The sequence below is a fragment of the Rana temporaria genome, chromosome 3 (genome assembly GCF_905171775.1).
Source record: "Rana temporaria chromosome 3, aRanTem1.1, whole genome shotgun sequence".
NCBI lineage: Eukaryota > Metazoa > Chordata > Amphibia > Anura > Ranidae > Rana > Rana temporaria.
Genome location: NC_053491.1, coordinates 363,063,630 through 363,087,413, shown reverse-complemented (window position 1 = coordinate 363,087,413; position 23,784 = coordinate 363,063,630). Strand labels below are relative to the sequence as shown.

At 41.7% G+C, this 23,784-nt stretch overlaps 1 protein-coding gene across 19 annotated transcripts in view; it reads left to right on the top strand.

Annotated features, from left to right (window-relative positions):
- Positions 1-23,784, top strand: part of MICAL3 (microtubule associated monooxygenase, calponin and LIM domain containing 3) — a 235,800-nt gene that overhangs the window by 175,071 nt on the left and 36,945 nt on the right. For 9 of the 19 annotated variants that reach the window (XM_040345339.1, XM_040345344.1, XM_040345347.1 and 6 more), the window contains 10 exons: positions 2,262-2,460; positions 3,346-3,554; positions 5,409-5,498; positions 8,928-9,065; positions 12,593-12,655; positions 16,922-17,023; positions 18,413-18,526; positions 18,802-18,890; positions 19,209-20,958; positions 23,102-23,196. In XM_040345339.1, the coding sequence (XP_040201273.1) occupies positions 2,262-2,460; positions 3,346-3,554; positions 5,409-5,498; positions 8,928-9,065; positions 12,593-12,655; positions 16,922-17,023; positions 18,413-18,526; positions 18,802-18,890; positions 19,209-20,958; positions 23,102-23,196 (2,849 nt within the window). The remainder of the gene's footprint in view (positions 1-2,261; positions 2,461-3,345; positions 3,555-5,408; positions 5,499-8,927; positions 9,066-12,592; positions 12,656-16,921; positions 17,024-18,412; positions 18,527-18,801; positions 18,891-19,208; positions 20,959-23,101; positions 23,197-23,784) is intronic. The other 10 variants (XM_040345348.1, XM_040345358.1, XM_040345355.1 and 7 more) reach the window with 7 other exon arrangements.

The window sequence follows — 23,784 nt, the reverse complement described above, 5'->3', positions numbered from 1 at the left end:
GAGGTGATGCGTTTCGGGGGCAGGAAAAAATTGCTCACTTAAGCAGCCCATACAAGGTGCAAATTTCTTCCCGGCAACCCCAGCCGATAGCGAAAATCACATGTAAGATCCAGCAGGCTGGTTGTACCCAAGTTGATTGAACGATCAACATGCTACAGTCAGCCTGCCCATACGTGGTTCGAATCTTTGCAAGTTCCTGCTGAGATTCAAATGTCTATGGTCGGCCTTAGAAAGGTCCAATAAATGTCCTGTGGTATTTTGTATTTTTGTACGACTAATTAGTGGCAATACTCTCATTTTTCCCTGATGAACTATATCGATGAGATTTCCTGTATGTAGGAATATCTTTTCTTAGTACGTCAAAGGAAGCTGCAAATTACGCTAAAAAGGTGTATTTTTATATATTTTTCTCTTTTGTGTGTGTGTGTGTGTGTGTGAGAATGCGTGAACGATTAATTTGAGTTAATTTTTAACCAGACTAGAGAGTAAATTAATATTTATTTACAAACACCAATAATAGTTTTATTAAATTAAGGACAAACACACCTACAATTTTGCAACAAGTTTTGAACACCATCTGTTTACCAAAAGGTATGTGCTGGTGATCAATAATGATTTCCCCCCATTCCTTTAGATCTTCCAACCGATTGGATAAAATTTGGCAGATATTAATCTGCGTTAGACTAACTTGACTCGTTGCTGCAGTAGAATTAACAGGTGAAAATCGTCCAGAGTTATGCCAATCAGACAATGTAAAATGGCTAAATTGTGGGTAGTTAGGAGACCTAATGAAGTTTCAAATCAATTCACATAAACTACTTGCACACCAAAAAAAAAAAATTGAAAATATAGTTACCCGTAAATGCATAATTGCTTTAAAATGGCCACCGCCAGACTCCTTTAAAATGGCTGCCGATTACTGGTTGTAGTTGCCTTTTCAAGATGGTGTTTAGCTATGCTGTAACTGTGTCCTGGTGTCACTGAGGTGTCAGATGTGATGTCTCAGATGTGTGTGTAGTCTGATGAGGTCCCCCGTGTGTTCAGCTGATATATATATATTTTTTTTTTTCCCCTCCCTATGTTCAGATGCTGGTCTGCTGATCTGTCTTCCTGACTTGTCATATATTCTGTTGGGTACAATATGCTCATAAAATTTTACTAAACCTAACCTGGTCTATCCTCAAACCGTTTTAAAAAAAACCTAGCCCAGTAGGTGAAACCCTCTCCTGATTGGCGGGTTTGTTTGATAACCAGTTATGTGTTTACTTGTGTATTGCCTCCCCTGACCACCAGGTGGGACCCAATGACAAGAATGGTTTGTTTGGGAAATTTATTGTAATATCTCATCTCTACTAAGTTTTATATAGTAAATTGTTTTTATAAGGATTTAGCTTTGTTAGTTGGGCTGAAAACTCAAAATGCCTATGAGAGCTTCATTCTAATTTTGGCAGCAGCTTTTAGATGGAAAAATATTCCTACACAGAGGTGTAATTTCAGATGGAACGATCAAAATGTTAGTTGTATATATATTTGATATATATATATATATATATATATATATAATAGTTATTACACACATACACACACTACTTACTGATTAGGACTATGGCATTACACATACAATATTTCTGCAATAATAAGCTCCAACACATTGTCTATAGGTGTGTATGTATATAATGGAATTACAACATCCCTTTCAGTCTTCCTTCAAATTATATTTCATCTCGAACATAAGCATTTGAATGGACAAGCATAAAGAATAGCAGCAAGTTTGTTTTAGTACCCTGAAACTTAGGATTTAGGTGGAGCAGAAAGCAATGATGTGGAAGAAAATGCATCATCCTTCACCAGTTTACAGCGTCTTGCAATCATATTTGGTTCATTTTATTTGTGGTGAAGTCCTGCATATTGCTCATATTCCTCAATAAATGAACCTTCAAAAAAAAATATATATATATATATATATATATATATATATATATATATAGTGTAATCACTGATTATTTGGAGTATTTCCATTTGTCATATTAAAAAGATTTTCTCCAGTGTCTGGAATTACTTTGCAGTAGTAGGTCCCTGTATTTATCAAGAACTTTAACTGTCATGCCTTCAAATTTGTGAGAAATCCACAAAAAGTTTTATAGGTTGAATATTTTATTGGTTTATTTTATGGATTGAATTTTTATATCTGAGAATGGCTCTCCTTTGCATCTTGCTCTTTAATGCTCCAGTTGCTCACTTGGTTTCACCATGTCTTGCAGGTCCGAGTCTAAACGGTGTTGAAGACCACAGTCTGGCCAAGAGGCTCCGAGCCACTCCAGAGCGCATTGAGCTGGAGAATTATCGGGTGTCCATGCAAAAGGAGGAGCTAGAGGAGGTCCCGGAAGAGACACTGGCGGAGCACAACCTGAGCAGCCTGCTGGATAAAGGTGGAGAAGATGAGGAGGAAGCTGTCAGCAGGTGAGGAGGAAGGACGGTACCATATTGCGATTGGGAAATGCCGTGGGCTTTAATAAGTAAAATCACTAACTGATTTCTTACATCTCTGAGATATTCTAGTGTGTGACAGTAGTGTCTCTGCACCTCCCACAAAGCCATAATAAATGTCCCACCCAAACGGAACCCTCAATGATTTGTCCTTTCGACATTCTGGGAAAGTTTGATGCCATCGTTTGGCCTTGCAGTGATTGCAGCAACCAGTAATGGAAATTCTGGTGTGTTTTTTTTACCACTGCAGTCCCCAAATGATACAAGAAGCCAGCAAGAGACTGCCCATTCTGAGTGGAGCTGACCTTTAAGAGGAAATGCTTTAGAAGGAATCTATAACAGCATGTTTGTCTATTTTCTTCATATATTTAGCATGTTTTACTTTTATAACCACAGCTTTGTCCATACATTGCACACTCCTAGTTCCCAGCTGCAATGTAGTTTAACATTCTTGTGGCAAGGAGAACTGTCTGAGAATGTTAACTTTTTGGGAATCTGACGGTAAAGCAGCACAATCATCGCCCCCAAAAAAATCCCCAGAGCAGTTCACGGTTATATACTTCCAGTGGCCCATGTTTCCTATGTTATTTAAGGCCTATAGCCTACGGCAAAATCTTTGTAATTGAACACTTCCAGGAGTGTTGTGTTCCCATGACCCCTGGTGTGTGCTGGTTTCATCCTCCAATCCCTACGTCAATGGAAGGGACCACAACATGGGGTGAAGTACACCTGGGAGGAAGGTATATTGATACAGGAAACTACTTTTGAGGAATGTTTGTATGTTAAGTAATAAATACTTTGGCCTTAGTGATGTTTAGTGTGTTCTCTGCATCTCACCTGCATGTCGTCTTCGCTTAGTAGCTCTGAGTCAGAAATGGAAGATGATGAAGAGCAGCTGCCCTCCTCTGACCTCGGGGGCGTACCATGGAAGGAGGCAGTGAAGATTCATGCCAAACTGAAGGGGAAGAGTGCGGGGGAGGATGAGGGAGCACTGGAGGCTGGATATAGTGAAGATGATGAAGAAGAGGAGGAGTCTGAAGAGGAGGAGGAGGAGCCGTCCAGTGAAGGTTAGTTATATATTGCAGCACAATGTACCCCAAAACATATCAAAGTGGATGTGTTTTATTGTTTTATATATATATAGTGTGTACAAATGTGTAAATTTTTTCACTATACACTATATGCTAGGAACTTTAGAGGAACATGCTCTTTGTATCTCATCCCTTGTGAATATGATATATATATACACTATATTGCCAAAAGTATTAGGATGCCTGCCTTTACACGCACATGAACTTTAATGGCGTGTCTTAGTCCTGGGAGTCTCAGTCCGTAGGGTTCAATATTGAGTTGGCCCACCCTTTACAGCTATAACAGCTTCAACTTCAGAAGCGCATTTGTGAGGTCAGGCACTGATGTTGATTGAGAAGGCCTGGCTTGCAGTCCAAACTCGCTCATCTGTCTTTATGGACCTTGCTTTGTGCACTGGTGCGCAGTTATGTTAGAACAGGAAGAGACCATCCCCAAACTGTTTCCAGAAAGTTGGGAGCATTAAACTGTCCAAAATGTCTTGGCATGGTGACACCTTAAGAATTCCCTTCACTGGAACTAGGGGGCCAATCCCAACACCTGAAAGACACCCCTACCCAAAGTCACCCCCCACCACCAAATGATTTGGACAAGTGCATGAAGCAAGGTCCATAAAGACATGGATGAGTGAGTTTGGGGTGGAGGAACTTGACTGGCCTGCACAGAGTCCTGACTTCAACCCTATAGAACACCTTTGGTGTTAATTAGAGCGGAAACTGTGAGCCAGGCCTTCTGGTCCAACATCAGTGCCGTGCCTGACCTCACAAATGCACTTCTGGAAGAACGGTCAAAAATTCCCATAGACAGAATCAACCTTGTGGACAGCATTCCCGGAAGAGATGAAGCTGTTTATAGCTGCAAAGGACGGGCCAACCCAAAAATGAACCCTACGGACTAAGGCTGGATTCACACCTATGCAGTTTTAGTGCTTTTTGCATTTTGCAGATTCTATCTACAGAACGTGTTCCATAGGAAACCATGTTAACTGGACTGTAGTGCAAAATGCCAAAAGCACTAAAAATGCATAGGTGTGAATCCAGCCTTAGACTGGGATGCCATTAAAGTTCATAGGTAGGCATCCCAATACCTTTGACAATATTATGTATGTGTGTGTGTGTGTGTGTGTGTGTGTGTGTGTGTGTGTGTATGTATGTATGTATGTATGTGTATATATGTATATATATATGTATATATATATATGTACATATATATATATATATATATATATACATATATATATATATATATATATATATATATATATATATATATATACAGTGTATGTGTGTGTGTGTATGTATGTATATATATATATATATATATATATATATATATATATATATATATATATATATATATATATATATATATATTATAATATAAAACATTTTTTTCCAAAGGAGTCTATCGCTGCCCATTAGGTTAAAGTAACAGGTTATCTTAATAACAACCTCACCCCCTACTTAACTGTGTTCCCAGGTCACCTCTGCTGGACCCAATGTCTTGGGTAATGTGACCAGCAACAACTTTGTCACTGGCTTCCTGCTGTGACTGTTTCTTTAGGGTTTGCTGCCCTGGTTGTGGATCACATGATTCAGAGCCTCCTGCCTCCTTAATACTTATCTGATGTGCAAATGAAGATGTATCCTAGACATTGTATATAAATGACTTTGACCCATGGGCATCCAAATTCTTTCCCTGATGGAGCGGAGTGCAACGATATTTAAAAACATTTCTTTTCAGATTCAAACTTCATCTCATTTCTGTTCTCTCTCTTTGTCTCTCTGTCTCTGGGGCCGGGTGGGGTGTTTTCTTGGTGCCCTCTTGTGCAGAGGGCGAGTATAGCCCCTGGGAGAGGGAGCTCCAGCAGGGTCTCTGGCTCCACCGTATAACTGATGAAGACACAGTTGGTACTTTTAAAGGTATCCCAGCCACCACTTTCGGCATCACCAACAGGAAAAAAATTAACATAACAATGGGACAGTTCTTACACCACTGAAACTGATTCTTCCACATCCGTTCGTGAAACTACACTTTTTGATTGTTTTGTTTTTATTTAGAGGTGGGAAACTTTTTTTCTTTTATATAGGGATTAGTAAAACAGAAACATGCTCATTTATGACCTGGGAAAATTGTATTTGGTTGTTCATGAAGAACACGTCTTATTTTTCAGTTAGACATGACAGGGAATCAGAATATCACCGCACAAGCATATGTCAATGGAAGGCAGTCTTTCAGTGGTGTGGGACCTGTTGGAGATTTGCATGAATTGTTGGTGCTGCAGTTTGGTATTCATTTTTCCTGCATGGGCTGTATCCGAAGCAAGCTCAAAAATCCTTTAACGCAAGGAAGGATTTTGGCTTTTTGTTTTCATTTAAAAATCCAGAACTTTTCTAGATCTAATAAAGGCAGAGACCAGTGCAGCTTTCTAGATCCACCAACAGTCAGTAGGGAGAATTCTCATGCATGATGTAACCTATGGCTTTACCTTGTTTGCTTTTACGTAATTCTAAAGGTGCAATCAGACCTGAGTTTTTTTTGGGGTGTTCATTGTTTCCTCCTTTCTGCACAGCGGCTGCATACAGAAGCAAAGGTTTAATAAGATATATCTGGTCACATGTCGACAAGCTAAAGGAGCAATACAGCCAAACCGCTAAATTAAACAATTTACATATGAAGATGCATATCAAATGTATATGTACAGTTAATGTAGAATGAGGTTTCAACACTCGAATCCAAGTATATGCCCTGGTGTTCCACACAAAGAAAATGGTACAGCCATAGTATTATTATACAGGATTTATATAGAGCCAACAGTTTGCGCAGTGCTTGACAATATAAAAGGGCTACAATACAGTTATAATGCAATAAAATACAAGAGGATCAAGAGCGCCCTGCTCGGAAGAGCTTACAATCTAATAGTAGGCATTCAATGTACTTTCATCGAAGTATGATATGGTCTGAGAAAGGCAGGCTCTGACTCTACAAAATGTTGGTGTAATAAAACAACTTTTATGCAAGGCCGTTGAGCAATAAAGATAGATTTATAAATAGACTACAATTATAGTGTAGCAGTTTGCTGCTCTGTGGAGCCCCATTGGTTCCTGGGAGAATAAATATGATAAATGCCAAATCCTTTTATTGTGAGAATTCATATCTCTACCAATCCCCTCAGCTTTGGGCTCTCATCCTTTTTATAGATATGTGTTTGCGACTTTTAAGATGGCGTTGCCCCTTTCAAAATCTAAAAATCAGGGAATGGCGTTCTGATCGCTCAGTTCGGGTCCCCTCCAGTGCTGTATGTCCTGCTCGTACAGTAGTTGTGAATGTGCCTCGGAAACCCAAACTTGTCTGTATTGCACCTTTTATTTTTTTATCTTGCATCAGATTAGCTACAGGAAATTTGCAGAACAATCTCCTGATGACAAGGTGCACAAAGTTTTCATAGATGTCAGGCAGCTGGATGTTACAATCCTATCATGTGATTGATTGGTTCTGTATAAGACAGGGTATTGGTCAGTTTGCACCATGTGGTCAGATAGGCTTCCTCTTAATAACCGTTAATAAGGCATGATCTTTTTTTTTTGTTTCTTTTTTCTTTTGCTGTGAGTGCTGAAAATATCTGCTGCGTATAATTTAATCCTACTAATCATGTGAGCGAGAACTTTATGGGCGCATTTAAAAATCAACTCTACTTAGAATGGAAATTTATTTTATGGTGGAATTTGGTAGGTAAATCCACTTCATCTGCTTAAGAGCCCTTTCCCATCGAGAGCGCACACGCGTTGGCGGTAAAGTACCGCTAGTTTTAGTGGTGGTTTACCGTCATTTTAGGACTTTAACGTCCTGCCAGCGCAGTACCCCAGTGTGAAAGCACTCAGGCTTTCACACTGGGACTGCAGATGAGGCATTTTTCAGGTGCTATTTTTAGTGCAGAAACGCCATCAGTGTGAAATGGGTCTTAGAGGAGCTCCAGTCTCCTGTGTAAAAATGAAAAGTCAGCAGCTACAAAAACTGTAGCTGTAGACTTTTTAGTAAACCGCCATTAACCTGTCACACAATCCAACAGTGTGCTCTCCCCAGCCGTTTTCATCTCCTGTCGTCTCTTGCCGGCACGTTAAACTATGGGCACCCAGCTGTGACAGCTTGTGGCTTTACAGTCGGGTGCCCACTGCATATTTGTAAATGGTTAGTAGTATTCTGGGACCTTTGACGTGTCCCAGAAGACTGCAGGGAGGGAGGAGGAGAACTTCAGATTGCCTAGGCGATCGGAGGGGAAGTGGGAGGAGCAAGTACCTGTCAAAATCAGGTACCCATTACCCAACCCCCCCCCCCCCCCCCCCCCAAGTGCAGTTTTCCCTTTTGGGTGAGCTCCGTTTGCTAATTGGTTCAATTATAACTGAAGGCAAATCCTCCTTTCTAATTTGTATAGATTGGAGATGGCTGAGAAACCCTGTCAGATTTGTATTTCTGTCTGTGCCTCTGTCAGGGAGATTCACACTCTCTGGTTGTCCTGCTTGCTATTATCACTGAAAGTGAAGGAAAATACCAAATATTGGGCTGTCATCAGAGCAGCGATAGAGGGATAATGTTCCTAATAGGGACACTAGTTCTAATGAACTTCCAAGGGAATACTTATTGTGACTATGGGACAGGAAGTGAAGGAACATCTCGCTAATGGGACACCAAATGAAAAAAACAAAACATGATGGGGGTGATCCAAAATGTAAAAGGTTTGCCTTTAAGATAGAACTTTGCTTAGTGACTTGGCCACTACCCCAATTTTTGATCTGTTTCTAACATCAAAAGTGGCTGGGGCAGACGAGCAAAGACGTCTATAATTCACAGCTGTCAGAGTGCAAGCAGAATGGAGTCTGATGACATGAAGAATATAGAGAGGGCTGTCAACAAAGATCAACAGTTGTCACAGAAAGTGAATTTACTTACCAATTCCATGTAGGTAGATTGCTTTAAGTGATTAAAACCCAACTCTGGGCAAATAGGAAATTATCCCATGCAATGTGGATGTGCCCTCACTGCAAGGGTTAATTGCTATTTTTTATCTAGGGGAGTAGTAAAAGGAACTATACTTGAACCCCTCAGCTAGACCGGTTGGCACAGCTTCTTCACATTGGCGCTTGGTTTTCTTCAGAGATATTGAAGAACTTACAGGGCTGCTTATTTGCTAATCTGATTAACCTTAGGCTTCGCTTCCACCCCTTGATGTGGTTTTATCTCATGCCATAGTGTTTTCCCTCATGCCTCTATATAGCTGTAACTTTCCTGTTTCTGCCCTGTCCCTGTCTCTGTTCTCCCCCATGTCTCTCTGTCCCTCCTCTGCCTCCCTCCAGCAGGGAACCTCAAACTGCAGCAGGCGTTGTCCCCAGTGGACCCTATGGAGATTAAGGCCGATGTTCACTGGACTCACATACACAAGGTTAACGAAGAGCAGGAGGGGGAAGAAGTGGGCGTGTCATCTCCATCCAAAGGTAACCCCACTTTCCTCCCCATTGGATAACCGGATTCAGATTGGGCAGAGTTAAGGTTCATGTTGTAACATTTACAATATTAAAAATGTTGCCCGCTATCAGTGGCAAAACAAGGAGCGCCTGTTGAGGTTGAGTTGAAAACACTACCACTGATGATTATCCAATTACTGTTCCTAATCTGTATTTAAATGACAATTTCACACACAAGGATTTAATCGTAACTTTGTAGGAGATATTTATTACCCGTTTTGCTCCCTCACAAACCTTTGAAGTTTCCACATTGCCAAAAAAATATGAATTTAAAGCTGAACTCCAGGTAAACAGCTGAATGCACATGTGGCAGTTATACCTGCCAAAAATATTGCATTTCTGTCTATCCAGTTCTGAGATTTACACAACTCTGCGATCCAGCACAACCCTGTCTGGCAGGGCAGGAGACCAGGTTTTTTTTTTCTTTGTTGCAGTTCGGTAACATTTTTTCTTGTCCCTCCCTAAGCCCGTTACTAGATAGTTAAGGAGAAGCGACAGATTGATGAGCTCATCCCTGTCTCAGTACAGATTGGCTTCTTGAGCTACTTCTCCTTGTCCCAGCCTGAGCTCTGCTGTACAAGGGATGCAGATACTAAGTCAGTCAGGCACTTACAGTGCTTACATTTAAAAAAAAAAGACATTTAATTCTTAGTGGATACAGAGCAATATTATTTGTGTATTTTATCTGCCTAAAGTTCAGCTTTAGATATTGTCATATGTTCTGACTCTCTCCAACATTGACAAGGCATGTTTGAATGCTGTGTGTCATTTAGGGAATATTTCAAAAGCTTTTACAAGAATAATGGGCAATTTTTTGCTACGTGGAGGAAGTATGCTATAAACTCTTCATTGAATTCTGGTTTATCCCTCAGCCATCAACTCTAGACTCCTTTGTGAATTTGCTAATAAATGTTTGGATGTTAAAGGTTGGTTGTTTTATGCTGCTACCTTTCTGTGATTGGATATTGGCAAAAGCTTTGCTAGGAACGCCTTCCTAGCGCACCCTCTTGTAACCCCACCCACTCTGTAAGACTTTTTTTTTTTGGTAGTGTCCTCTGGAGAGCTTTCTACACAAATTCTTTCCTCACTACTTCGACCAGCACTTGCCTCAGGGTTCACAGTTTCCGTGTTCAGTTGCCCTCGTTTTACATGTTGGGAACTGTATTCAAACTCGGCGTCAGCAGGGCTGTCCTGTAATATTTGTCTTAGACACTGGATCCTGCATTTGGTACCCACCTTGGCACTTGGTGTAATGAGTGTAGTTAGTCACAGGGTGCTATACAGGTCTAAGACCATGGTTCACTTTTACGGCACCCAGACCCCAAAGACCTCTCTGGCGGTCTGCCTGCCATCCCAGATAATAGGTCCCCTCCAGGAACCTGCAGTGTGGCAACTGCAAGACAAGGTTTACCTGTAATTTTCACCATGTCCTGTTTTACATGTGGGGGAGTTTTTTCACTTGGTGTTATCCCCTATGTAAACATGTTTACTACTGTACATTGGCAGAAAGTAACATTTACTTATTTGAATTTGGCAGTTTAACATGCAGCATTGCTGCTTGGGCGACATAAATGCCTTCTGGATGATGCCCTTTTGCATGCCATTTCAAAAGAAAATGCACACAGCATGTCTGCTCCTCGTTTCTTGCTTCTACAGAGACACTGGACATTGGTTAGCAGCGTCTCTCCTGGACACGCAAATACAGTCTCAGTCTGCATGCCTTTTGTGAATATCCCACAGTAATGGTGAAGACCAGGTGCATCCCCATCAATGGACATCCCCATTTATTCAGCAAAGAGACATCCCCATTTATTCAGCAAAGAGACATCCCCATTTATTCAGCAAAGAGACATCCCCATTTATTCAGAAAAGAGACATCCCCATTTATTCAGCAAAGAGACATCCCCATTTATTCAGCAAAGAGACATCCCCATTTATTCAGCAAAGAGACATCCCCATTTATTCAGCAAAGAGACATCCCCATTTATTCAGCAAAGAGACAGCCCTATCCAGCAGAGACATCCCCATATATTCATTTATTCAGTGACTCCTCATCACTGGACCCCTCACCTGTTGAGGAGCCATGCAGCTGAAACACCAGGGTTATTGAATTAAAAAGTTCCCTTCACAGCCCCCTTTTCTTGCACTCCAGCCCCCTTCACAGCCCCCCCTTCTTTGCACCTCCATCCTTGTTATAGCCCTTTCTTTCACCCCAGTCCCCTTCACAGCCCCCCTTCCTTGCACTCCAGTCACCTTTACAGCTCCCTCCTTCTTTGCGCCTCTGTCCCCTTCACAGCCCCCCTTTCTTGCACCTCCGTCCCCTTCACAGCCCCCCCTTTTTTTGCACCTCCATCACAGCCCCCCTTTTTTTACACTTCCATCCCATTCACAGCCCTTCCTTTCTTGCACCCCAGTCCCCTTCACAGTCCCTTTCTTAAACCTCTGTCCTCTTCACAGCCCTCCTCCTTGCACCTCTGTCCTCTTTACAGCCCCACCACCTTTGCACCCCAATACCCTTCACAACCCCCCTTTCCTTGCACCCATGTCCCTTTACAGCTCCACATCACATTTCTCCCTGCCAATCACAAACCTCCTTTAACATTACGAATCCTACCTTACACAGTGGGTACTAGGTGGAAGACAGCATGTCTGCACAGAGGGCGGGAGCTGCCCAACATTTCATGTTAACAGGCAGATTGGTTGTTGGGACCACCCCAATATAAATCACCTGCCGCCCTGGACATGCTGTGTCATCTGCCTACTACCCACTGTGTAAGGATGAATGTGGTGGAGGGTATAATACCACCCAGGCTGCTAAGTTGCGAATCCGCGATACAGATAGGACTGTCATTCACGGACCGCAGTCCACCATGTGGGCCTGTTTGCTGTTATTTGCTATATTGTTGCCCACTCCTTGTATTGTTTGCGGATATTCCATGGTCTGTAACTACAGATCCTGTGACCTGTACTGTATGAATAAGATAATAGGAATTTTTCGCTACCTTTAAATTCAGAATCTTGTAGTACGGTACAAGTCCTGCCCCTCTGTTTTCTGTTTCTCCTGATTGCTTGCCACAAAACTTGAGTCCCATGGAGCAGGGTTGGGGTCCAGCAAAGTTTTTGCCAGTGGTAGCAGCATAACCCATGGTCTATGTCTACAAATCCTGTGTACTGTACTCCAAGATATGGCTTTACAGGTAAGTCAGAATTCCAGTGTGTATTCTACTATACAAAGTAGTCCTATTGATGTATACAAAAGTGGCCAATCCACAGTGTCTATATAGCAGGTACACATTACTGTTGTGTCTTAACTGAATTTTTTTTTTGATGGTTCTCTCATCTTTAGTTTCTGATACTAATGTAAGTATTTAAAACCGAAAAATAAACCACATTTAATGGCTCAAGCCAAGTGCCAAAGCAGGAAAGTCATTTTGCTCTGATTCAATTTGCATTTTTTTTTCTATTTTGGTTGACTCTTCATTGTTCCTCTGTCACAGTGCTCAAGCTCCCGTCCCATCAACATGACCCTGTTAGAGCGTGGCTGGAGTCCGTGCCTAGAGGTAGATGGGGTCACCACGACCCCACTAAAGAGCTCTGTGCTTGCGGCTGTAGGCCGAAGCTGCACTGTGCATGCACGCTTTGCGCTGGCTACGGTTTGTGTGGCGCACGCTCTGTCTTTACACACTTGTGTTATTTCTTTGGTAGCATTAAAGGGGGACATGTATGGCTTATGTTTCAGCAGAGTTAGGGAGTTCAGGTAGTGGGGGATTCAGTATTGGGTGTCTAGTAAGGGAAGAGTTAAGGTTCATGCAGTGGGAAAATTAGGCGATAGGGTTCAGGTAGGTAGAACGTTAAGAGTTAACATTCAGGTAGAGGGTGTTTTAAGTATTACTATTAGGAGTAAAGTAGGGAGAGAGAAGAGTTGAGGTTCAGGGGGAAAAAAAGTTTAAAAGTTAGGGTTCAGGCAGGAAGAGTTAAGTGTTAGGGCACAGGCTGTGGAGTTAAATACAGTAAATATAAAAATATATATATCGTGCTGACACCCAAAACAAACAGCAGCCAGCACAGCGATTGACAAATGCAGACAATTATAAAATGTGTAGCGCTAAAAAAACTCTGTAAGGCTACAGAATCTAAATTGTATAACCAATGAATGGTGTGCTCAAAGATAATACCAGAAACATAGAATTATAAATGGACATGAATGATTATTATACAATGATTAAATCGACAAAGTGCAATAGTTGCGTCTATAAAAAATGAGTTAGTGGAGTGAAAAAAAATAGTGAATATGGAAACTAAATCACATGAGAAAAAGTAATCCTTGTTACATTAATACTGGGGTGAATAAATAGATATGGAAGACAGCCACCACCGATTGTAAAAAGGCTTACCGGAGCCAGTGGACTCAAATGAGCATACGCTCAATGAGTCTTTAGGGCTTGTGGTGTAAACACCAATAAATGAAACATCCACACTTGTACTTCTGACCAAGATGGGAAATGATCCCTCCGTCCTGCAGATGGATCAAACAGGCACTTGCTCTAATGCAATCAATATCCTCAGATCAAGGTTGGCTGATTCTTTCCCATATAATCATGTGGTGTGACCAAAAAAGAAACAAATACTCCACATAGTGTGAACCCGTAGGTATAAATTCAAATTGAATAAAAATGGGAATCACGTTTGGATGAATAAAAACAAACGCTTGTAAAATTCTCCATGTAGACAACGCAATGGCATCAGCAGGGCTCGTCCCCACGCATTTCGTCTAAGACATCTGGTCTTGTCTACATTGAGAATTTTACAAGAGCTTGTTTTTATTCATCCAAATGTGAGTGTTGCCGTTCCCAGGATTACTTTTTCTCATCTGATTTAGTTTACATATTCACTCATTCGTTTTAAAAAAATTCCACTCTATGGACACGTTTTTTATGGACATAACTATTACACTTTATGGATTTAATCATTGTTTAATAATCATTCATGTCTATTTATAATGATATGTTTCTGGTATTCTTGAGGAGAGTTAAATGTTAGGGTCACGTAGGGGGAGATTTAAGTGTTATTGCTGAGACAGTGGTAAAGTTAAGTGTTGGGCCCCTTTCACACCTGTGCGGCGTCTGCGTTTGATGTTCCGCTATTTTTACCCCCCCGTGCTAGCGTCCAAAAAAGGGTTAAAAATAATCGCAAATCACCTCTGCAGAGACGCATTGCTGGCGGGTATAGCCATGGTGTCCCATTGACTCCTTCACCGTTCCAAAGATGCGGCTAGCAAGACTTTTTTTTACCGTCCTGCTAGCGCACCTTATCCACACACTCCGTGTGGATGCAGGAATCCTGCTTCGTCATTGTATTCTGACAGACTCCCCCGCTGTCAGAATACACAGATCAGCACTGCAGACTATAGTCTGCCGCACTGAGTGAGAAAATATAGACAGAGTGTTTGTACAGAAGTCAATCTACCGATGGACCTCTATTCAACCACAGTGGCCACACATGGATCCAAATCCAGCTGGTCCTTGCTGAACTGGCAACATTTTGATCCATGTGTGGCCGGCTTTAAGGTTCAAGTAGGGGGAGGGTAAAGTGTTGGGGTCAGGTTTTTAGGGATAGGTTAATGCTCATGAATTGTTTTGCCTAATGCATTACTTTGACATAATTACAGCCCAAAATTACACTGAGAATTACTGTAATATTCTCTTGTTAAAAAACAAAAATATTGCATCCCCTTGTCTGGGTTGTGGTTTATTTAGCCTATAAATCTCTCACACTGTCAACATGTGTTTACTAGCTGTGGCTTTCTTTGCTTCCCTTGGAGCCCATGCTCTGCGTTGGAGATGAAGATTTTGCTGTGTTTATGTCCAATACTATATGAAATAAGGAGTGCCTAAATTCTTGTGACTGTTCTTTATACAGCCAGGAATGGTAACAGCTGAGCCACTTGCAAAAGCATTGAACTAACTTCTTACTCTGTTGCTTTATATTACTTTATAAACTTGTTTGTTGCCTTCTTGAGGGGATTAACCAATGAGAATTGTGACTAGTTGCATCTCCTCTCTGCAAATAGGGGGTGCTGCACTATTTGTTTAAGATGGCACTTAATTACAGCACTATAACAGAACAACACTGTGACATAGTAGTATTGAGTATAATTGTTGTAACAGGTTAATTTGCTCCATGGATCCAGACCTGTTACACAGCACAATTCACCCAAACATGTAGCAAGTTACAAGATGAGAGGCTGCAAACATGAGTCTGATCTGTGTCAAACATACACTATATTACCAAAAGTATTGGGACACACATGAACTTTAATGACATCCCATTCTTGGTCCACAGGGTTCAATATTGAGTTGGCCCACCCTTTGCAGCTATAACCGCAACTCTTCCGGGAAGGCTGTACAATGTTTTAGAAGTGTGTCTATGGGAATGTTTGATCATTCTTCCAGAAGCTCGTTTGTGACTTCAGGCACTGATGTTGGAGAGAAGGCCTGGCTCGCAGTATGCGCTCTAATTCATCCCAAAGATGTTCTATCGGGTTGAGGTCAGGACTCTGTTCAGGCCAGTCAAGTTCCTCCACCCCAAACTCGCACATCCTTGTCTTTATGGACCTTGTTTGTGCACTGGTCATGTTGGAACAGGAAAGGGCCATCCCCAAACTGTTCCCACAAACTTGGGAGCATGAAATCATCCAAAATGTCTTGGTATGCTGACGCCTTTAGGCCCCAAGCACACGAGAAGCAATTACAAACACCTCTAAACTCACGTTTTCAAAGGCAAAAACCGGCGTTTAAAACGCTTGTTTTTGCCGCGAAAGCTTCTGAACCCAAAATTTGGCGTCTGAAAAAACGGACATAAACCCAACTGCTTTAAAACGCCAAAAAACGTGATTGTGTGCATGGACACATAGGATAACATTAAATGTGTTCAGGGGCAGTTGAAAAAAATGCCCAAATGCCTCTGAACTCGAGTTTAGCAGCGTCTCGTGTGCATGGGGCCTAAGTGTTCCCTTCACTGGAACTAAGGGGCCAAGCCCAACCCCTGAAAAACAACCCACCATAATCCCCCTCCACCAAATGATTTGGACCAGTGCACAAAGCAAGGTCCATAAAGACATGGATTAGCGAGTTTGGGGTGTGGGAACTTGACTGGCCTGCACAGAGTCCTGACCTCAACTGACAGACACAGCCAAGAATTGCACAGGCCCAGGACTGACTTGGTTCTGCCATCTCTGAGCTAGAATTTCAGTCCAGGACGTAGATGTTTACCCTGGACTATGGCTGAACAAATATGGCTCCATCCTGGATAGAAAAGCAAATGAAGGCATAGTCAGGGGGAGTACTGTAATCTGAGAGATAATCTATATGTTGAAGTGTTACACTGGCACATTGCTGAGTCATATTTAATCAATTTAAACACCTTTTTCGTGTTCAAGGCAAACTTCTCATTAAGTTTCTCCAAAAATGTTAGTGTGTTGGGAGCAGTTTGTCATTTTTGTGATGGACTTTGCAATTGATGTTCTGAAGTTGCAATCAGTTTAGATGCAAACAGTGCTTATAGTTCTCCTTATTAGCGCCCCCTGATGGCAGAGAGGCGGTGTTGCTTACATGCTTACTAATGCTTTTTAGCACAATCTACGTCTAGTACATAACTAACCCTGACTATAGTGGGCTGCGACAGGGTGGCTGTGAGTTTTCCACTGTACCCTCAGTCTTCCCAATCCTCATGTACTCTCCCTTGTTGTCCTATCTCAGTCATTTCAATTTTGTTTCTGCTTTTTTCCTGGGTGTTCTCTCCATCCGTCTCCCTGTCGCCTCCCTCAGCACCATGCGAGGATGAAGACGCAGAGGCTGAGGTTCTTGGGTCGGGTCTTGCCCAGGCTGAAGCGGGAGGTGATGGGGACACATCTGCTGATCTTGGTGACGGTATGTAGGCTTCTGTGCTTGGTGACTGGTAGATAATGTAGTAAGGGAAATGAATAAAATATATTAGAGAACATCTCCTTTCTGCATATCAATCTTCTCATGTACAGTTTGTACATATACAGGGTCTGCTTGATTTCTGTGTTTGCCAGCTGAATTTGTAAAAAAAAAAAAAATGATCTAATTCCACTAAAGGTGTCACTAAACTTACCCAAATCATAAAAACCATCAATAAATGCTGTATTACATACTGTTCATTCTCAGTCACTGAATTGTTTTCTGTAGTCTGCAAAAAAAAAAAACTGGTTGATCCTGCTTCTCTCTATCTCCACCCTCTGTTCATGTCCCCAATTCAGCTAAGGATTTTACAGCTGTGGTGGCAACTCTGTACATGCTCCGTTTTCAGTGAGTTTTTATGCTGAGCATTTCCTCCCTATCGCATCTGAGAAGCCCATGTGACTAGTCACGTGTAGGTGTATACACAGTGGTAAATGACAGCCCTCTTCCTCCATGCCCACTAACCAGTTAAACACAATAGGGTAGGATGTTGCATGTAGATTAATGGAGGCTTTGCCTCCCTCTTATTCTATGACACAGGCTGGAGGGGCCTGACACAGTCTGTGACTGCCATAAATCCGCCCCCACCATGTGATTGCCACAAAATAATAGTTTTGATTTCAAATAAAAAATGTGTATGCCAGTTTTAAACCATTTATTTTTACTCTGTATTCCAAAGGCTGTTTTTTATTTTTTTTATTTTGAACATATGACAGGCAGCAGAGGACTAGAAGCTCCTCCTGCTTTTGCTTTATGGCAGACAGGCTGGGAAAGAGCTGGGTCAGCTCACAGCTGTATAGCAATGAGAAAAGAAGGTACTTCAATATTTTTTTATTTAAAGCATTGGTGCCATCATCCTCATACTGAAATAGAAGGGATAATGAAAAAATTAAACAGTGTGTGTTTAGTATCACTTTGTGTTGATTCTCTTTTTCTTTTCTGTATCACTGATCAGATTTAATCTTCTAAGGCAGGTTTAAATCCTTTTTTTTTTTTTTTTTTAAGACACTTTGATTCATCAGAATTTTTGTATGTGGGCAATACCAAAGTGCCAGCAGTGGGTGTATTTGGGAATAACTATTGAATGTTAAAAAAAACGGGTTCCCGGATCATCAGATTACTGGACTTTGGTGTATTACTGCATTGCCTGAGTGAAAAAAATGCATGCAAAATGTCTTTCAGCTGTTATATGGGTCATTCAGGCATTGTAACTGTAACTAATAGGGCATCAGCGTGTCAATTTTTTTTTATTAAATAACAAACTATGTCACTTTTAGTGCAGGAACTTCATAAGTACCAAGTATGCCTAACCAAATTTCTTATTTGATCGATCAGATGATGACATTCCATCAGACGCAGAAGCAGAAGAACGTCTGCAGCAGGCAGAAAGACTGAAACTTAAACTGAATGAGGATCTGGAGTTGGAAGCAGTGACTCAGGCTTATCCGGGTAGAGCTTCTCAGTAATTTTACGTATGATCGGACCCCATAAAAAAAGAAAAAAAAGCGGAAAATCTACCATCTAAAGAAGATTAGGGGGTCTTTTTATAAAGGGTGGTTAAATACTTTATCGTGCATTGGGGGACACAGCACTGTAGATTGATAACCAGTGGGTATAATGTTGCCTAAAGGAGCATTGGATACTAAGTGAGCAAGAGAATAAGTCCGCTTAGCACATTTGACACCTGTACATGCTTATAATAAATAGTCATCTTTTTGTTTCAGTAGATGAAAGACCTCTTAGTCCAGTTGCAGTGACCCCACAGACGGCAGTGTTGTCTCCCATCAGAAGCCCTAAAGAGGATGTTGAGAAGGTGGGTGAGAGGAATTTAGCTGGAAATGTTATGTCATCTATTTAAAGAAATGGTTTTGTGCACACACCCTCGATTTCTTCCTTTTCTGCTGGTAACATATCAATAAGCATGACAAGGAGTACTGATTGTTTTCAATTAACCAATACATTGTTTACAATGAACGAGGAATACCAAAGAAACATTATTGGTGATTTCTTCCTTTTGAACAATAATTTGTCTTTTCTTCCTCAACACAAACTGATTGTTAAGATGTAAATAGTTTTTTTGCAGTAGTTTGATCAAGACATTTTCTATCTAATTTTGTTTTTGTGCCCTTAGACCTCCATGAGGTCTCCTCTACAGGACCTGGCCTCTCCGGGAGTACGTTTCTTCCCTGAACCTTTCTTGCTACAGACAGGAAGCAAAGTGACTAATCCTTCAGAACAGAACCTTCAGACCCCTGTCTCACCTGTGTGCTCCCAACCGGTTGCAACAAATGAACCAGTTATCCCTACTTCTCCTGTGAAATCTTCTCCACTCTCACCTCTTGGACGTCCACTGAGGACACCAACCTCGCCCATCTGTTCTCAACCTCTTCCTTCGACAGAGCCAGCCATTCCCTCCTCAGCCACTTCCCCTGTATGCCTTCAGCCTTCCCCGGTAATCACTTCAACTCCTCTGACCAAACTGCCTTATGCTGGTCAAGACCTGGCCAGCCCCAATTCGGAGGAGGAAATTAAACGCATTGATTTAATAGAAGAGTTCTGGACGAAAAGTGCGGAGATTCGTCGCAGCCTTGGGTTAACACCTGTTGACAGAAGTCGGACACCCGAAATTAGTTTTCCAGCCATTGAAACATCTGCTCCACGGTCACAGCTACCCAAGTCCACTGCCAAGGAGCTGAAATCTCCATCACTGAAACCTCAACAGGTCCCTAAGAAGGTGAATCCAAGCAGATTGGACACTGAGCTCCTCTCACCGCTTACACCAATATCACCATCTGAGAAGGAGCTTAAGAGCTCAGAAGGTGAAAAAAAAGACCTTTCAACCAGTTCTGGCCTAGGTTTGAATGGTAGCCATTCCAATACGCGGACAGTGGCCAGTGAGAGCTTTAATACATCGGACTCTGCAATGCTTACTCCTCCTTCAAGCCCTCCTCCTCCCCCACCCCAAGGAGAAGAGCCTGCTACTCTTCGCCATGGTCGGGCTTCCTGGCAGAATGGACCAGAGGCCACCCAAACACCCCCCCAAGCACAAGTTAAAGCCCCAGAGGTCCACAAACCCACTCCAAGGTTAGAAGAAATTCGAAAGTCCTTTGTAGAGAGCGTGGATGAAATCCCTTTTGCAGATGATGTTGAAGACACTTATGATGAAAGGACTGAGAACTCTAGCCTCCAGGAAAGGTTCTACACCCCACCAACCAGTTTAAGAAAGCCCCAAAGGCTGGTACTTACGAAGGAGAATGGAAAATTGCCAACTTCCTTGGAAAGGAGGGACCATAGAAAGAGAGGCCTTCCACAAGTAACTCCAGAAGTTAAAGAACTGGCTGAGGAAAGGATGAGAGCACGAGAGAAGTCTGTAAAAAATCAGGCTTTAAGGGATGCCATGACACAACAGCTAATGAAAATGAAGCAGATGGAAACTGTCCCATCTGTGAGGACATCCAGAGCCCAAGGCTCATCTTCCACCAAACTCACTACAGATCTTCCAGCAGAGTCCAGACGAACAGGGACTCATCCTGAGGCATCCACCCTGAGACTAGAGAACTCTGCAGAAGTCTTATTGTCTCTGCCACCTGCTGATGGCTCCATTACATCTTCGGAGGGGTCTGGAGGGAAACCCAAAAAGAGGCCTTCTCTGTTCTCCCCAAGAAAGAAGGAGAAAAAATCAAAGGGGGAGGCAAATCGCTCATCTGATAAAACAGAGGAAGGTACTAAACCCAAATCACTGTGGAAATCTGTCTTCTCTGGGTACAAGAAGGAGAAGAAGAAGAAAACAGCAGATGACAAGTCTTCCCCAAGCACACCATCCAGCAGCACCACCGTGGACTCGGGGAAGGTCAAAGTGTCCAATATGGTTCGCGGAGCAGGTACAGATAAGGTTACAATTATTAATGTTTGTAAACCAGGTGTAAGCAACAGATTGTACAAACTCACTGCTGTTTGCAAATGTACAGATTCTCTTATTTAGAGATTCATGGAAAACAGAATTCTTCACATGTCAACACATGAATGAGTTTTTGCGAACATTCTCCAAATCCTAGGTGTTTGTAGGTGTGCTTTTACCAACTCCATACACCTACGGTATATGACCAAAGATATGTGCCTCTCCAAAGGACTTTGGTCAGTTGTTTCCAGTGAAGGCTACAGCATACAAAGACATTTTAGACAGTTGTCGGTTGAAGAACACCCTCTTCTGTTCCAGTATGACTGTGCTCTGCACACAGTCAGCACATCCTATCTTTGCTACATATTCCTGTTTTATATCATCTGATCCCAAAGTCATACCCACCTTTATATACTCTTGTTTCTTTACACGATCAAGCTGCTATACATACAATAAAAAGTTTGTACACCTGACCATCACACCTATATGACCTTGTTGGATATCTCATTCCAAAACCATGGACATTAACTGCTTAAAGGGGTTGTAAAGGTTTGTTTTTTATTTTCTAAATATGTTCCTTTAAGCTAGTGTATTGTTGGTTCACTTACCTTTTCCTTCGATTTCTCTTCTAAATGTTTTTTTTCTTTGTCTGAATTTCTCACTTCCTCAGCTTGCCCCCATCATCCAAGCCGTTCTGGCTGGGGGTTAGTCAGCCGGAACAGCTTACTAAACGTAAGGAACCTATTTAGAAAATAATAAACAAACCTTTACAATCTCTTTTAGGACTGCTGCATGATCATTTACGTAGACAGAATGGCACGGCTGGGCTAATGGGCATACAGGTACGTCCCCTTTAATTTGCCGCCGTGTGGTCGCACACCGCTGGCGGGACCTGCGGACTTGATGTCCGCCAGTGTCCCTCGATCGTGTCAGGGAGCTGAAGAATGAGGAGATGTCAGTGAAAACACAACATCTCCCCGTTCTTCCTAGTGACATGTCACTGATCGAATGCTCCCTCTCATCAGGAACAGCGATCAGTGAGGTGTCACTCTTAGCCACGCCCTTAACAGAATCACTCCCTAGGACATACTTAACCCCTTCAGTGCCCCCTACAGGTTAACCCCTTCACTGCCAGTGTCATTTTTACAGTAACCATTGCATTTTTATAGCACTGATGGCTGTAAAAATTACAATGGACCCAAAATGGAGTCAGGTGTCCGATTTGTCCGCCATAATGTCGCAGTCATGATAAAAATTGCAGATCGCTGCCATTAGTAGTAAAAAAATATTAATAAAAATGCCATAAAACTAACCCCTATTTTGTAGACGCTATAACTTTTGCGCAAACCAATCAATAAACCCTAATTGCGATTTTTCAAAGGTGTTCAGCTGGATATACGTGTATCGAAATGCTGAACTGGTCACTGAATTTTGGTCTATGTTTAACTCTCTCTGTGCAATAGAAGCCTGTTGTCAGACTGGCTTCTGTTGAACAATCCTGTTGTAAATTATTGCTGCATATTATTGAGTCCTGCTGGAAAACCAGCATTCAGCACTTGCAGCCATCACTTGTGTGGATGTGGGGATCTGTGACCTTTTTTTATTTTGTTTAACTTGCTGGTTAAATGAAAAAAAAAAACTCCATGTGTATACACTGCTTTCAGCAAGGTTCGGGCCTGAGCTCTGTGTAATCAAAGTTCCTGCATCCTATACTAGTCAAGCAATGTTTCTATGGCCTTCTATAAACTATTATCACAAGGTTGTAAATGCACAATTGTCTGATGTCTTTGTATGCTATAGTATTAGCAGTACTATTGGCTGGAAACACCTGAACTAGATCATTTGGAGGGGCCACACATTGTATGAAAAATGACACCGTCTCTATAACTGTAGACATAGAATACAGTACATTCAGCTTTAATCACAAAGGAAGTACTTTCAAGAACACTTGTCATAGAGAGCAGTTATCGATCATCTCTTTTGCAGTAACACAAATTGTAGAACCACTCAACAAGACACAACTTTAGTTGATGGGGCTGATTTCTTTGTTTTGCGTTAACATTAGATGGCAGCTTGCCACTCAACCTCTAAATTTGATTGGTTTGCCCTGTGTCCTGTATTTTTAGAATTGCCACTTCGGCGGCACCTAAGCTTCTCGGAAGACTCAGACCTGTCAAGCGATGATGTCTTAGAGAAGTCCTCACAGAAATCAAAGCGAGAGGTAAGCATCACTGTTGTGAAAGCATAGTTGACTTTCAGTTATTCCCATATATTATGGTAACACTCAGCAATGACCTATATTCACACATATTAGCTTCTTAAACTGTAAATGATTGCACAAGCTGCCATAAGCGCATCAGTCATTTGTACATGGTGCAATCAAACATTTTATACTGAAGCAGGAAAAAGGGAAACCTCTAGGTTCTTAAAAGAGCTGTGCCTCATGGATACAGATTCTTTGCGCAGAATCCCTGTCTTCTTTGTTTATGCACGAAAGGTACACTGATTTGTACTTATTAAAGCTGAAGTTTTAGTGTGCCAGTTTTGTAGTTATTGGTCCAGCTTTTTCCTATGTAAGTATGTACAGTGCCATGAAAAAGTATTCATGCCTCCTTGAAATTTTCCACATTTTGTCATGTTGCCACCAAAAACATGAATGTGCTTTTTATTGGGATTTCATGTGATTGACCAACACAAGGTGGCACATAATTGTGAAGTGGAAGGAAAATGATAAATGGTCACTGTATTTTTTTTTTTTTACAAATAAATATCTGAAAAGTGTGGCATTGTATGTGCCAAACCCGTAGAA